Genomic DNA, 17,121 nt, shown 5'->3' with positions numbered 1-17,121 from the left:
TAATAATAATTAATAATAATAGAACAAATACCTGTGTAATCATCCCAGGTCAAATACTAGAACATTACCAGCACCCAGAAGCTCCCCCAACAATTCCTTTTGATCACTACCCAGTTCCCCCTTCAGGAGTCTCCTGACTTTTATGGTAATAATCTCCTTGCTTTTCTCTTTAGATTTACCGCTTTTATGTGCATTCCTAAACAACATAAATTCATTTTGCCTGTTTTTGAGCTTCATATACATGGAATCATATTGCATTTTTATGTGTCTTGATCCTTTTACTTAATGTTTTGTTTGTAATTACACGTTGTTGAATATAGCTGTAGTTTGTTCTCTTTTATTAGAGTATTTCATTGTATGACTATATTATTTTACTTTTGATAGTTGTTTGGTTCTTTCCAGTCTGGGCCAGCTGTAAATAATGCCACTTTGAACATTCTTTTTTTAAAAACAAATTTATTTACTTTTGGCTGCATTTGGTCTTCGTTGCTGCATGTGGGCTTTTTCTAGTTGTGGTGAGCAGGGGCTACTCTTCGTTGTGGTGTGCAGGCTTCTCATTGCGTTGACGTCTCTTGTTGAGGAGCATGGGCTCTAAGTGTGCAGGCTTCAGTAGCTGTGGCACGTGGGCTCAGCAGTTGTGGCTCGCGGGCTCTGGAGTGTAGGCTTAGTAGTTGTGGCTCACGGGCTTAGCTGCTCCATGGCATGTGGGATCTTCTCAGACCAGGGATCAAACCCATGTCCTCTGCATTGGCAGGCGGATTGTTAACCACTGCGACACCAGGGAAGTCCCCACTTTGAACATTCTTGAACTTGTCTTTTGGTTCATGAATTCCCGTTGGATATACATTACCTTGAACCATGTGAAATTACCTTTTTTTTTTCCTGTGTCGTGCAGCTTGCAAATTCTTAGTTCCCTGCCCAGGGATCGAACCTGTGCCTCCCTGCAGTGGAAGCGCAGAGTCCTAACCACTGGACTGCCAGGGAAGTCCCTGAAAGTATCATTTTTGTGGATCAGTCACATATTAATGATTCCATATGGTTCATTGTAATACCTAGGAGTAGAATTGTTGGCTCATAAGAATTGCGTATGTTCAATTTTGGTAGATTCTGCCAAATAGTTTTCTAAAATCTTGTACCAACTTAATCTCCAGCAACGTATAAGAATTGTTCCACATTCTGGCCTACATTTGGTATTGTAATTTTTCGTTGTAATTTTGATTTGCATTTCCTTGGTTACTCATGAGGTTGAGTACTGTTTCATTTGTTTTTGGCTGTTTAGATTTCTTCTTATGAAGTACCTATTCAAGTCATTTGCCTATTTTTCTGTTGAATGGTCCATTTTTGTCTTACTGATCAGCAGGTGTTCTTTATGTATTCTAGATATGAATACTTGATTGTTAATGTGTCACATGTATCTTCTTCCATTCTGTGTCTCATCTCTTTGCTCTCTTATTCGTGTCTTTGATGAACGGATATTCCCAATTTTAAGGTAGCCAAATTTATTCATCTTTTTTTTATAGTTAATACTTTTTGTGTTTGTCTAAAATGACTTTTGCCATACGTAAGATTTTGACGATAGTCTGCCATATTATCTTCCAAGAGCTTTGTTTTTCACATTTAGTTCTGTAATCCATCTGAAGTTGATTTTTTTTACATTATCAATTTTTTTATTGATGTATAGTTGATTTACAACGTTGTATTAATTTCTGCTATACAGCAAAGTGATTCAGTTATATATAGATATAGATATATACACACATATTCTTTTTTATATTCTTTTCCACTATGGTTTACCATGGGATATTGAATATAGTTCTTTGTGCTATACAGTAGGACCTTGTTGTTTATTCACTGTGTACAGAGGTCCAATTTCATTTTTCCCCCAATGGATATCCAGTTGTCCCAGCACCAATTAGTGAAGAGAGATACTCTCACCACTGCTCTGAGGTGTCACTTCTGTCATAGATCAGGGTCCATATGTGCCTGTATCTGTTCCAGGCTCTGTTCTATTCAGTGGTCTGTTATATTCCTGCACTAATACCTCATTGTCTTAATTACTATAACTTTATAGTAAATAAGTCCCCACCTTGTTCTTTTCTAAGAGTGCCTTGGCTATCCTTGTCCTTTTGCATTTCCATATACATTTTAGACTCAGCTTGTCAAGTTTCATCAAAAAAGTCTGTTGGCATTTTTATTGAGATTGCATTTAATCTATCTATTTAGAATTTACATCTTTATAATAGTGAGTCTTAAATCTAGAAATAAGGTTTATCTCTCCATGTAATAAGGTCTACTTTATTGTTTATCAAAAAATTTTTTGAGGTAAAGTTCATATTTCAACAATATTTTATCATCAAATTTACCATTTTAATCATTTTTAGGTATACACTTCAGTTGCGTTAAGAATAGTCACACTGTTGTGCAACCATCACCACTCTCTACCTCCATAACTTTTTCAGTGGCTTTCAGTACATTCATAATGTTATACGACCACCAGCACTATCTAATTTCAGAGCATTTCATCATCTCCCCCCCGCAAAAAAAAAACCCCATGTGCATTAAGTTGTCACTCCTCCAATCCTTAGCAACCACTAATCTGCCTTCTGTCTTCATGGATTTGCCTCTACTGGACATTTCATGTTAAGTGGAGTCACACAAAATATGGTCTTTTGTGTCTCATTTCTTTCACTCAGCACAATGTTTTCAAGGCTCATCTTTGTTGTAGTATCTACCCTTTTTAAGACTGAATAATATTCCATTGCATGTATATACCACATTTTGATTATATGAATATACCATATTATAAATTCATCAGTTGATAGACTAGTCAATAAAATTCTATAATTCTTTACAGAGGACTTGCCCATATTTTGTTAGATTTATTCCAAGACACATGTTTTCAAATCCTTTTAAATGATATTTTTATAATGTAATTTGAAAATACATAATTTTTTAAAATGTAATTTAATATGTTGTTTACCACTGTTATATAGGAACATATGATGTTAATTTTACATTCTATAAATAGTTTAAAGTTTGATAAACTCTCTTAATCCCAAAAATTTATGTTGATTCTTTTGGATTTTATATATATCAGTCATTGTGATGAATGAAGGACTTTTGTTTGTTTCTTTTCATTTCTTCTGCCATTTGTTTCTTCCTTGTATCTTACCCTGCTGACTAGAACCTCTAGTACAGTGTTGAATAGAGTAATGATAATAAGCAGCCTTGACTTTTTCCTGATTCCAAAGGAAAAGCTTTCAACCCTTCACTGTTAAACATGAGATTTTCTATGTTTCTATTCATATTTCAAATGATTTTTATCTTGGCTGAAACCTGGATTTCTAGGACAAATCATTTTTGGTTTTAATTTTTAAGAAACATTTAAATGAGCTCCTGAGGGTACTTCCCCTCTGATTCGGTCATTTTTGGCAGTCTTGATGTATGACTTTGGAAGTCACACTGACCTGAGTCCAAATATGGCTCTACTATAAACTCATGTGATTTGGGTTAGGATTATAAATCCTTTTAGGGCAAGAACTGCATGCTATTTATTTAATTCTGTATCATTAGCTTTAACTTACTAATGCCTCGTACATTGTAGGGGCTTAATATAGATCTTGAAAAAAATGAAGTTATATAATTTGTCTCTGAGTCTTGGCTTCCTCATTTATAAAATAGGAATTAATAATCCCCTATAGGCCTTTATATAATGATTTAAAAAATAATATGTGTAACATAGTTGCATGTAAAAAATGCAACTTTCCTTTGAGATTTACTTTTCTTTAGCTGACTACATTAGTAATTAAGAGGGTTCTGGGATCCACTTTCTAATATTGAGTGTTGGGGGGTTCTCCACAGTAACAGCAATTCTCAGACACCATCTGGGTGTCTTACAACTCAACACAATTCTTACACTGTCTACTCAGAGATACCATCAGATTCCACAGATTGAGGGCTCAGTCCTGCAAGACTGCCCCCTTCTCCTGCCTACTTCAGACGCCAATCTTAAGCCCAGGTTGTTACCTGTTTCTGACTGCCTGGCTACAGATTGGAGCCGTGACCCCCTCCTTGAACTTTAGGTGCTGGTTGTAAGTCCAGGTTGTTCCCTATACTTCTGACTGAATATAAAGCAGAGGTTCCCATGACCCTCTCCTTGTGTTTGATTAATTTGCTAGAGTGGCAAAAACAGAGAAATATTTTACTTACTAGATTATTGGTTTATTATAAAAGGGTATAATTCAGGAACAGCCAGATGGAAGAGATGAATAGGGCAAGGTATAGGGGAAGAGTGGGGATCTTCATGCCCTTTCCAGGTGCAGCACTCTTCCCGAATCTCCACGTGTTCACCAACCTGGAAGCTTTCCGAACTTGTCCTTTTAGGGTTTTATGGAGGCTTCATTACACAGGCATGATTGATTAAATCATTGGCCAATCTCCAGCCCCTCCCCCTCCCCCAGTGGCTGAAAGGTCCAACCTTCTTTTCACATGGTTAGTTCAACTGGTGACCAGCACTTCCTCCCATCTTTACAGGATTTTCAAAAGTCACCTCATTAACATAAGCTCAGTTGCGGTTGAAAGGGGCTTGTTATGAATAACAAGACACCCCTTTCACCATTATGGCTTTGAAGGGATTTCAGGAACTGAGGACAAGAGACTGAATATTATAACAAAAGATGCTCCCATTGCTCTCATGGCTTAGGAAATTACAAGGGTTTGGGGTGCTCTGAACCAGAAACATTGGAAGAAGACCAAAAAAAAATTTTATTATAAATCAATATCACAGTAATGATTTCCATCTTTGGGTTTTTATTTAATCTCATAGAAACTTGTGTACTGTATTTTTTGGGACTATTATTGATTTACAATATTGTGCTAGTTTCAGGTGCACAGCAAAGTGAACTTTGGCTGGGTGAGTGCATGTCTCACCCCTGCCCTCAGGAGCCTAAATAACACCCCCACACCCAGCACTCTTAGCTGAGTGAAGAGAGCACTGGTAACATTTTCTGAGGACTTAGATGTTTGTGCTTCTAAAACCCTGTGGGAATTCTTAGGATTATAGTTGATGTTTCTTACCCTGAAAGAACCTTTGCAATTACTGATGAAGAGTTGGCCTTTCTCTGTTGCAGATTGACATCAATAAATGCCATTATTTAGTGGATTTGGACACCGTGAGAGAAACACCCCGGGAGCCAAAATATTCATCCAATAGAGAAGAATGGATCAACTTGGCCTACAGACCATTCCTTGATGCATCTAGGTATGTGGCTTTAGTCCTAAGAAATGTACTGGGATTAGTAAGGGCAAAAATTGGAATCTGGGATTGAATAACTTCCAGTCCTGGGCTAACTCTAGTAGCCATTTAATTTTATTTTTATTTGGGCCCAAACATCTTCTATTCTTGTCCAGTTCCCTGAGAAATCTAAAAGAGTGCTCTTCTTTTCTAGGCATCAGAGTGCAAAGTATATTCTGGTATCATTCAAATAACAGAATCTAAACAGATAGATCCACTGAAGAAAACACAAATAAGTGTTTGATTATTTTTGGCAATCAACTTCAACTTTCTTAACCAAGAGTTTTCTAATACTGTTAGGAAGATTGACTGTGTTCTTTAAGGAGCTAGAAGTTCATATCCGCATTATTTTTGGGCTCAAGGCTCAGTCAGAGATGGGGCCAGGCCTTACTAGATCTTAAGTAGTGAGACCAAATAGACCAGGGCTTGGCTGGCTCTTCAGAAAAGCCTCAGAATTCATGATAAGAGGTTGAGTCAGGATATCCAGGTGAAGGAGTGGGGGAGAGTTAGAAAGGTGTAGGTTGTCTGTGGGCAGAGGTCCAGGTAGACAGACAGTTGAAGTTAAGGAGGTCCAGGGAGGCCTGCTGGGCAGAGCCAGGATCCAAGAAATCAGGCAGAAACAAAAAGGTAGAGGACCAGGTCTTGAGAGGCAGGTTTGGGACTCAGAAACAGGGAAGAAAATATTTTCAGGAAGAGGGAGTGATTAGAACCTACTGATAAATCAAGTCCGTTTGATTAATATAACAATTGTTCATTGGATTTGGCAGCTGATAAAAGCCATTTTAGTGGAATGGTGGGGGCATAGGGACTTGAGAGATTGGAGGGGTCAAAGCAAAACTAGCAGGGAGGAAGGAGGCAAGATGGCGGAGTAGAAGGACGTGAGCTTACGCCTTCTTATGGAAACACCAAAATCACAACTAACTGCTGAACAACGACTGACAAAAAAACACTAGAACCTACCAAAAAGGATAGCCTACATCCAAAGACACAGAAGAAGCCACAGCGAGATGGTAGGAGGGGTGCAGTCGCAATAAAATCAAATCCCATACATGCTGAGTGGGCAACCCACAAACTGGAAAATAATTACACCACAGAAGTTCTCCCACAGGAGTGAAAGTTCTGAGCTCCCCATTGGGCTCCCCAGTCTCGGGGTCTGGCAACAGGAGGAGGAGCCCCCAGGTCTGACTTTGAAGGCCACTGGTGTTTGACCACAGGAATTCCACAGGACTGGTGGAAACAAACTTCACTCTTGGAGGGCACACACTGGGTGTCATGCACACCAGGACCCAGGGAAAAAAGTGGTGACCTCATAAGAGACTGGGCTGGGCTTACCTGTTGGGGTTGGATGGTCACCTGCAGAGGCAGGGGGCGGCTGTGGCTCACTGTGGGGACAGGGACAGTGGCCGCAGTGGCTCTGACAAGTGCTCATTGACATGGGCCTTCTAGGAGGCTGCCATTTTCTCACCAAGACCTGACCCCATCCAACAGCCTGTAGGCTCCTGAGTGCTAGGATGCCTCAGGCCAAACAACCAACAGGGTGGGAACATAGCTTCACCCATTAGCAGACAGGCTGCTTAAAGTCTTTTTTTTTTTAAAGATTTTTTTTTTTTGATGTGGACCATTTTTAAAGTCTTTATTGAATTTGTTACAGTATTGCTTCTGCTTTATGTTTTTTGGTGTTTTGCCCCCGAGGCATGTGGAATCTTAGCTCCCTGGCCAGGGATTGAACCTGCACCCCCTGCATTGGAAAGCGGAGTCTTAACCACTGGACCACCAGGGAAGTCCCTTAAAGTCTTCCTGAATAAACAGCTGCCCAATAATAAACACACCTCCCAGATATGGCCCTGCCCACCAGAGGGACAAGACCCAGCACTATGCACCCAGTCCCTCCCACCAGGAAGACTGCACAAGCCTCTTAGACAGCCTCATCCACTAGGGGGCAGCCAGCAGAAGCAAGAAGAAATACAGTGCTGCAGCCTGTGGAACAGAAACCACAATCACAGAAAGTTAGACAAAATGAGATGGCAGAGGAATATGTCCCAGATGAAGGAACAAGATAAAACCCTAGAAGAACAACTAAGTAAAGTGGAGATAGGCAATCTACCTGAAAAAGGATTCAGAGTAATGATAGTAAAGATGATCCAAGATCTTGGGAAAAGAATGGAGGCACAGATTGAGAAGGTATAAGAAATATTTAACAAAGGCCTAGAAGAACTAAAGAACAAACAAACAGAGAGGAACAATACAATAATTGACATGAAAAATACACTAGAAGGAATCAGTGGCAGAGTAGCTGAGGCAGAAGAACGGATAAGTGACCTGGAAGACAGAATGGTGGAAATCACTGCCATGGAACAGAATAAAGAAAAAAGACTGAAAAGAAACGAAGACAGCCTAAGAGACCTCTGGGACAACATTAAATGCACCAGCATTCGCATTATAGGGGTCCCAGAAGGAGAAGAGAAAAAGAAAGGGTCTGAGAAAATATTTAAAGAGATAATAGCTGAAAACTTTCTTAACATGGGAAGCAATCATCCAAGTCCAGGAAGTGCAGAGAGCCCCAGGCAGAATAAACATAAGGAGGAACACGCTGAGACACGTATTAATCAAACTGACAAAAATTAAAGACAAAGAAAAAATATTAAAAGCAACAAATAACGCACAAGGGAACTCCCATAAGGTTATCAGCTGATTTCTCAGCAGAAACTCTGCAGGCCAGAAGGGAGTGGCACGGTATGTTTAAAGTGATGAAAGGGAAGAACCTACAATCAAGAATACTCTTCCCAGCAAGGCTCTCATTCAGATTCAGTGGAGAAGTCAAAAGGTTTATAGACAAGCAAAAGCTAAGAGAATTCAGCACCATCAGACCAGCTTTACAACAAATGCTGGAGGAACTTCTCTAGGCAGAAAACAAAGGCCACAACTAGGAACAAGAAAATTACAAATGGAAAAGCTTACCGGTAAAGGCAAACATACAGTAAAGTTAAGAAATCATCTGCACACAAATATATCAAACCCAGCAGTTGTGAGGAGAGCACAAATGCAAGGTATTGGAAATGCGTTTGATATTAAAAGACCAGCAACTTAAAACATTACACTGCTATATCAAAACCTCATGGTAACCACAAACCAAAAATGTACAATGGATACACACACAAAAAAGAAAAAGGAATCTAAACACAACAATAAAGTTAATCATAAAATCAGAAGAGAAGAGAACAAAAGAGGAAGGGAAGAAACAAAGACCTACAAAAACAAATCCAAAACAGTTAACAAAATGGCAATAAGAACATAATATCAATAATTACCTTAAACGTGAATGGATTAAATGCTCCAACCAAAAGACACAGACTGGCTGAATTGATACAAAAACAAGACCTGTATTTATGCTGTCTACAGGAGACCCACTTCAAATCAAGGGACACATACTGAAAGTGAGAGGATGGAAAAATGTATTCCATGCAAATGGAAATCAAAGGAAAGCTGGAGTAACAATATTCATATCAAAGCTGGAGACCCACTTCAAATCAGGGGACACATACTGAACGTGAGAGGATGGAAAAATGTATTCCGTGAAAATGGAAATCAAAGGAAAGCTGGAGTAACAATATTCATATCAGAAAAGGAACACTACATAATGATCAAGGGATCAGCCCAAAAAGAAGATATAACAATTGTAACTATATATGCTCCCGATGTAGGAGCACCTCAATATATAAGGCAAATGCTAACAACATTAAAGGGAGAAATCAACAGTAACACAATAATAGTGGGGGACTTTAACACCCTACTTTCATCAATGGACCAGATGGATTTAATTGATATTTCTAGAGCATCCATCCAAAAGCAGCAGAATACACATTCTTTTCAAGTGCACATGGAACATTCTCCAGGATTGATCACATGCTGGGCCACAAAGCGAGCCTTGGTAAATTTAAGAAAATTAAAATCGTATCAAGCATCTTTTCTGACCAAATGCTATGAGATTAGAAATCAATGACAAGAAAAAAACTGTAAAAAAACATGAACACTTGGAAGCTTAACAATATACAGCCAATCCAACAGCCAGTGGATCACTGAAGAAATCAAAGAGGAAATCAGAAAATACCTAGATAGGGCTTCCCTGGTGGTGCAGTGGTTGAGAGTCCGCCTGCCGATGCCGGGGACACGGGTTCGTGCCCCGGTCCGGGAAGATCCCACATGCCGCGGAGCGGCTGTGCCCGTGAGCCATGACCACTGAGCCTGTGCGTCTGGAACCTGTGCTCCACAACGGGAGAGGCCACAACAGTGAGAGGCCCGCATACCGCAAAAAAGAAAAAAAGAAAAGAAAAACCTAGATACAAATGAAAATGAAAGCACGACGATCGAAAAACCTATGGCATGTAGCAAAAGCAGTTCTAAGAGGGAAGTTTATAGCAATACAGTTTTACCTCAGGAAACAAGAAAAATCTCAAACAACGAAACCTTACAACCTAAAGCAACTAGAGAAAGAAGAACAAACAAAACCCAAAGTTAGTAGAAGGAAAGAAATCATAAAGGTAAGAGCAGAGATAAATGAAATAGACAAAAAGAAAACAATAGAAAAGGTCAGTGATTGATCATGGCCTTAAGTGGGTAGGGAGGGAGCGGGGAGGGCACTGAGGGAGTGGAAGACCATGACAGGTGGTAGGATCATGGCCTGATATTCAAAAAATTGTCAGAATCAGGGCAGTAGTAGGAGAGAGCTTGAAATTCTCTTTCAAGCAGCAGTGAAGGTATGAAGTTCTCTGCATCACACATATTCTTTGGTGCCTGACTTGTTTGATATAGTATTTGGGGGGCAGGTCGCTATTGTGCCTTCATTTTTGAGTTAAGAAAACTATGATGATGTGAGATCTGGGCCTGAAAATATCTCCAGCCCTGGAGGCTCAGTAGATCCCAAACAACCTTCCTGTTAACAAAGGGAAACTTAGTGGTTCACAAATACTGACCAGCAGTACCTTGGTCACAGAATAAACTCTGTTTATAGCAAATGGGGCAAGGGAGTATTTTTGAGGCAAATTTGTTTTCCTTTTGGTTTTGAAGGATTGAAGTGAGGTTCCTCATCTTCCCATTTCCCCTTTTGGAGGCACCACAGCTGGTAGACATGAACTGAGAGCCCATTCAAGGCAAAGAAGCCTGCTGCTTGTATGCTTCTCACTGGAGAACTGGAAATCTTTTGAGGGAAGAGCACCTTCCCATCTGCCTTGTGGTGAGCAGAGAGTGACCAGAGGTGACCACACAGTCACACAGTGATGTGCTTGAGCATCACTCCTCCAGGGCCCTCTGTGTTCAGCCGTCTCCTCAGCCAGAGGGAGCAGTGGACACAGTGGGAGACCATGAAATATGAGGGCCTTTCCCAGGGGTGCTACTCACTGCTCCTCACTGAACATCCTGCTTCCCTAACAAGCTAGATTTTAAGGGCAGAAATAGAGCATGACTGGCTCAGTTTGATAAACGTTTGTTGAAAATCTTCTACATGTAAGACTATGTAGACTGTGTGCAGGCGAGATGGCTGCCCTGGGAGTTTATAGTTTACTTGGGGAGGTACACCGTAGTTCAGAGAGGTGCTGTTGGGGCATCAGAGGGAGGGGTTAGTTCCAGGAGGCTATGGTGAGAGGGACTAAGGAAGACTCCAAGAGGAGGTGACATCTGAAGGTCACACTGGTGCTAAGTATGGGAGGTGGATGAAGGGAGAGAACATTGGAGGCATACAGCCAAGTTGGGCAGCTGTTCTGCTTGACTAGATGAGAGGTGACGAGAGAGTGAACTCAGCTGCAAAGGATGGATGGGCTCAGGAGGCACATTTTTGCAGAGAAAGATCAGGCCAAAGTTTAGATCCCAGAAGCCTGCAACTTTCCCCAGTGAACTGTATCAAGCTTTTAAATTTTTTCCTTTGCTCTGTTAGCAGTGAAGTACTAATCATTTTATTGTTTGCTTTCTGTGGCTGGGTTGGTCCCTAACGAGAAGCTTTCACAAGTTGAGCAGCACTTGCTAGAGGGATGAGACCCTAAGCTTATCTCCTTGTACGTCCTGTTCTCCTGTGGGTCCCTGGTGCAGCTTCATTTCCCATTTGCCCACTGAGCACACTTCTATTGTAGGTGGAGGGAAGGAGAAGGCTATTGGGGAATGCCTTCACAGATTTTCAGTTTCCCATAAATTGTACTAATTTCCCCTAAACTGGAATTCTTTTCATGACCAAATGCTGAGAAAAGAAAGACATCAGTTGGTTTAAGAACTGCAAAGGTACAGTTACTTGAAGGTATGCAAAGTATAGTGAAAAGAGCATGGGGTCAGAAGACATGTGCATTTAATCCTGGTTACTTGCTGGTTGCTCTTCTCTATTCCCAAATTTCCATATGAGTAAAACAGAGATAATATTTTACATACTTTATGGGAATGTTGTAAGGATTAAATGAGAGCTGAAATATGAAAGTGTTTTTAAATTCTAAACTATTATATAAATGTCAGGCCTTCCAGTTAATTAGCAGGCTGCCTGAAGTTCCAAAGTTATGCTGATTTTCTTTACATTTCTCTTCCTCAGCATTTCCTAGTATATACTGACCTAACTGCAAAAACAGCAGGATCCTACAGCCCCATCTGCCACAGCAATTTGTAACTGTCAGCACTGTGACATCTCCTGTTGCTGACTTAGGGCCAGTCAAGCTGGACTGTACTGTCAGAGGCTGTGGGCCTCAGGGATACCACTCTGAGGTGGTGCTTATGAAAGGCTCTTGGGAGATTGACCCTGGAATGCCTTTGAGCCTATTGAATGGGGCTGTTAATGTTTCCTCTGTCTTCTTGAAACAATGGTTTTTGTACTTTAGCTATTTATATAACAAGGAGAGAGAATGGTACTATCCACATGTAATAGTCACTCATGTCTTAGACCCTAGATCAGATGTGGCTGCAGGCCTACCTATTTATTATTTAGCTCTTCCTGAGGAAAGGAGGTTTTCATAAGCCTGTGACATACCACCACATGATCTTTTTAGAAATGTAAGCAGGTTAGTTTCTCAAATGTTGAAGCCCCTAAAATTTTTTTCCAGGTTTTTTTTTTCATTTTATTGTGTTAATTAAATTAAATTAATTTTTATTGGAGTATGGTTGATTTACAATGTTTTGTTACTTTCTGCTGTACAGCAAAGTGAATCAGTTATATCCACTCTTTTTTAGATTCTATTCCCATACAGGTCATTACAGAGAGTATTGAGTAGAGTTACCTGTGCTGTACAGTAGGTTCTTTTTTTTTTTTTAAACATCTTTATTGGAGTATAATTGCTTTACAATGTTGTGTTAGTTTCTACTGTATAACAAAGTGAATCAGCTATACGTATACATATTTCCCCATATCTCCTCCCTCTTGAGCCTCCCTCCCACCTTGCCTATCCCACCCCTCTAAGGTGGTCACAAAGCACCGAGCTCATCTCCCTGTGCTATACAGCTGCTTCCCACTAGCACCCTGAGGAAACCATAATCCAAAAACAGATATATACCACACTGTTCATTGCAGCACTATTTACAGTAGCCAGGACATGGGAGCAACCCTAAGTGTCCATCGACAGATGAATGGATAAAGAAGATGTGGCACATATATACAATGGAATACTACTCAGCCATAAAAAGAAACGAAATTCACTTATTTGTAGTTAGGTGGATGGACCTCAAGTCTGTCATACAGAGTGAAGTAAGTCAGAAAGAAAAAAACAAATACCATACGCTAACACATATATATGGAATCAAAAAAAATGGTTCTGATGAACCTAGGGCCCAGACAGGAATAAAGATGCAGACATAGAGAATGGACTTGAGGACACGGGGCAGGGTAAGCGTAAGCTGGGACGAAGTGAGAGTAGCATTGACATATATACAGTACCGAATGTAAAGTAGGTCCTTACTAGTTATCTATTTTATATATAGTAGTGTATATATGTCAATCCTAAATCTCCCAATCCATCTCTCCACTACCCCCTTTCTCCCTTGGTAACCATAAGTTTGTTTTCTACATCTGTGTAAGTCCCTAAAATTTAAATCTGCTTTCTTTAGAGTTCACTTTGAGTTCATTTTTTCTTTCTTCCTTTATCCATCTATCTGTCTGTCTATCTAAATGACATCCATCTAATCAGCAGATATTTTTTGAACACTGTCAGGAACTGTGATGGAGCTTAAGTATATGGTGGTGAACAGAACACACAAATTCCCTGTCCTCTTGGACCCTACAGTATAACGGGGAGGCTGGCATTAAACAAATAACCGTACAGATCAATCTGGAATTACAACCCATGTTAAGTACTTTAAGAGAAGAGTACAGGGTGCTGGGAGAGAAGGAGTCAGCAGCAGGACGTCCCTGGAGTCTTCTTTTATGTCCTGAAGCCAGCTGGTTAAGCAGGTTTGGAAATCAGAAAATATTTATTGAATAGCTATTACGTCCTTGTCACAGGGCTAGATTATTTAAGGGGTATAAAAGAAGCAATTAGACACAGATTTTTACCCTTGAATAATTTACAGCTTTTGTAGTTACATATACAAAAACACCTTGAAAGACCATAGATGGTGCCAGATTGTGTGCTAGAACTGTGGAGGTTAAGAGTGTACTAACCTCCTGTAGCCTGTGAAGGTTTCCTGAAGGAGGTGGTGCTTGAGCTGAGGCTTAAAGGAAAAAGAGGATTTGTACCAGTGATAAAGAGGGTAGAATCATGTCTATAATTCAAGGAGAAGAAAGCATGAGCACAGGTATAAAAATAAAAAGAAGCCTGTTGGATGAGGGGGCTGAGGGTCCATAAAGAAAAGTTTAGGGAATTCCCTGGTGGTCCAGTGGTTAGGACTCGGCACTTTCACTGCCATGGCCCAGGTTCGATCCCAGTTGGGGAACTAAGATCCCGCAAGCTACAAGGCACGGCCCAAAAAAAAAAAAAGAAAAGTTTAATTTAATTCTTTGATTTAAATTTGCTTTTAGTTAAAGTGATCCGCAATATATCATCCAAATCAGAACACTTTCAAAAGTGAAAGGGGCCCTGCCCTGGGCGAATTGAGATAGGTGGTCATCCTGTTGTAATGTGGCCAGGATACAAGAACTTATTCCAAAAAGCAGGATGGGAGAATGGAGCACATAGATGTAGTTCCTTTGCCCCACAGTCCATATTCACCATGTGGATTTGCCCATAGCTTACTTATTTGATAATCTGTGGACCTTTATTGGTGCTGTAGCGTGGATTGGGTCTTAGCTCTCTGAAAGGGAAGCAATGAGTCTAGTTTGAAGACAGTACCAGCACATAAAAAAATTGTACTCTGAGTGTATGCCAATGGAGACTCAACCCCAGGGGGAAGCAACCTAAACTTAGTAGGACAATATTGTGACTGGTGCAAATTTAGGAATTCTGTATACCTATGAATATGTGAAGAGGTGTGTTTTCTGTTGAACTTGTTGGAGATAAGCAAGGCCCTTACCGTTGGACTATTGGAGAAGGACTCACAAATAGGGCTGAATGTTGTTAGCCCGTCTGGGAGAATAGCAGCCAGATGCCCATCCATTCTTTTCCTGTTAGGCTTCTTCTCTGCTTTATCAAAGGACTGGAGACCCCAGATCCCATTAGTTTGAGAGAAGATCCAGGCATAAGATCTTGATAACCGTCTTCTTGTCTCCCCTTGCACGTAGCTGGTACCAGAGCTGCAGCTTCCTCTCCCTAAGTTTGCTATGTCTGTGTCTGGCTAATATTAGAAAGGTTTATCAAACTTCCAAGATATGGGGGCTAAACTGGGTGAAATACCACTTTTAAACCAGACACATTCGTTACTCTGTGGACATCTCATACAACAAAGTTTCTAAAATGAGAGGATTTTTTTTTCTTTCTTTGAAGTATGGTATAATGGCTACTTGTGTAAAATAGCTGGACAAGTGGGTGGATGTAATGCTTACTTTGAGATTCCCCAGAGAGGAGTGAAGGGAGACTGTTGCAATAACTTGCCAGCTCAACGGTGGGTTCCTTTCTAAGTGTGGTGAGAATATTTGGCTGAGGGAGTCTGGTGGGAAATGCCTCTCCAGGATGTTGGAGTTGGCCTCCTGAGCAACAGAGCCTGTTTGTAGCTTTAGAAACAAATTGGGAGGCCCTGCCAGTGCTTCGCACAGCCACTCGCCACCCACTCTTTCCTCCTTCATTATAGGTCCCTTTTGTTTTGCTTGCTTTGCTTTCGCCTTTGGTTTTTGGATTGTGATATTTTCTTCTTCCCCATTTTGGAGCATATTAGCCTCATCCAGCTGGATTTTAGGCTTTGCCTGACTAAGGATGTGAGATAATTTGGGGAGACTTAAATAGGACAGGATTTCAAAGCCCTGCCAAGTTTATGATTACAGGTAGATGCAAGCAAAGAGTTAGAACTTCACATCTTCAGCTAGTGTGGTAGGAGAGGGGCCTTTTCTAGTCAGAGGATTTCTATAGAGCCAGGTGGGGATTGTGGTGATAGCATCTGCAGCTTGTGTTCATTCACTGCCCAGCACAGGATTCTCATGTAGGTTTTTCTTACTGAGACTATTACTCTCTTTTTAACAGCCAAGAAGAAGTGAATCAATCCAGCAGCTGTGAGGCCTAAAGAGTACATGGCACCTGTATCCATTTTGGTTCTGGGTCGTAGTCTAGTTCATGGCAGCCATTGTGTCCCCAGCCCTAACCCCAGCATAAGCAGGACAGTTTATTTCTGGAAGATAAGAAGACCACTGGAAAACCACTGTAAAGTGAAAATTAATTGGAAACTCTTGTTCCAGTTACTGCTGTGTAACAAGTCATCCCGAACTTAATGGTATAAAAGGACAACAGTTATTTATTATTGTTTTCTCTCATGGGTCTGTGGACTGACTAGGCTCAGCTAGGCAGTTCTTCAGCTACTCCGGATTCTTATACATTGGCCATCAGATGGTGGTGGGGACTGGAGGCATCTCAAAGGCTTTCCCACATGTCTAGCCGTTGATGCTGGCTATTGGTTAGCTCTCAGCTGGGGCTGTTGGCCAAAACACCTACAAGTGGCTTCTCCATGTGGCCTGTGCTTCCTCTCAGGGTGGTGGCTGGCTCTCAGGAGCTAGGATCTCAAGAGCTGTATAGTTTTTTATGACCTAGCCTTGGAATTCACACAGTATCACTCCCACATCATTCTGTTCATTGAAAGCAAGGCATTCCAATAGCCCATGTTCAAGGGGGAAAGGAATTACACTTCCTGTATTGATGGGGAGGGTGTAAGAATTTATGGACATGCTTTAAAAACATCACAGCTCTTGATGCAGTTCTTCATCCAAATTAGATAATTGTTGAAAAAGAATTTGTTTTGAAGGAGATTTCTTGCAGAAGAGACCTATGGTGCCCAAAATAGTCCAGCAGGCTGTTTCCATCTGCAGCTTCTTGCTATCCAGGTAGAAAGGGAGACTACACTCCCTGGCAGAATTTGGCTTTAGGCCAACAGTTTGACATGCTTCCGATGGCATTCAGATCCTTTGGGTGGAATTAGTTCTCCCTCCCAAGCAGCGATTGAAGTGCTCTTGTCTTTTCCCTGCGCGTCAACCACAGTGGTGCCCTCAGCTCCTTCACCTCTGCCAAGAGTGCTGAGAAACTGTAAGGAAGAAGCGATCAGAGTTTCTGTACTTTTGTAATTCTTTGTCACCTTATTATTCTCTTATACTTTCTGTTTCTTTACCAGTTTGGGGGCTGTCCTTTTTTTCTTCTCCCCAGATGCTCTCCTGAGACCCTTTGTCTGGCAGGACGACTACCTCAGGCTAGATTTGGCTTCAGAACACACTGGTGTTTTGCTCATTGTATTCTTCAACT

General features: G+C 40.9%; 1 protein-coding gene across 2 annotated transcripts in view; it reads left to right on the top strand.

Annotated features, from left to right (window-relative positions):
• ALG9 (ALG9 alpha-1,2-mannosyltransferase) overlaps positions 1 to 17,121 on the top strand; it is a 95,722-nt gene that overhangs the window by 65,418 nt on the left and 13,183 nt on the right. For both annotated transcript variants that reach the window (XM_060160372.1, XM_060160373.1), the window contains exon 14: positions 5,130 to 5,260. In XM_060160372.1, the coding sequence (XP_060016355.1) occupies positions 5,130 to 5,260 (131 nt within the window). The remainder of the gene's footprint in view (positions 1 to 5,129; positions 5,261 to 17,121) is intronic.

Source organism: Lagenorhynchus albirostris, chromosome 9 (assembly GCF_949774975.1).
Source record: "Lagenorhynchus albirostris chromosome 9, mLagAlb1.1, whole genome shotgun sequence".
Lineage (NCBI taxonomy): Eukaryota > Metazoa > Chordata > Mammalia > Artiodactyla > Delphinidae > Lagenorhynchus > Lagenorhynchus albirostris.
Note: the sequence above shows the minus strand (reverse complement) of the source record. Positions and strands in the feature narration are given on the sequence as shown.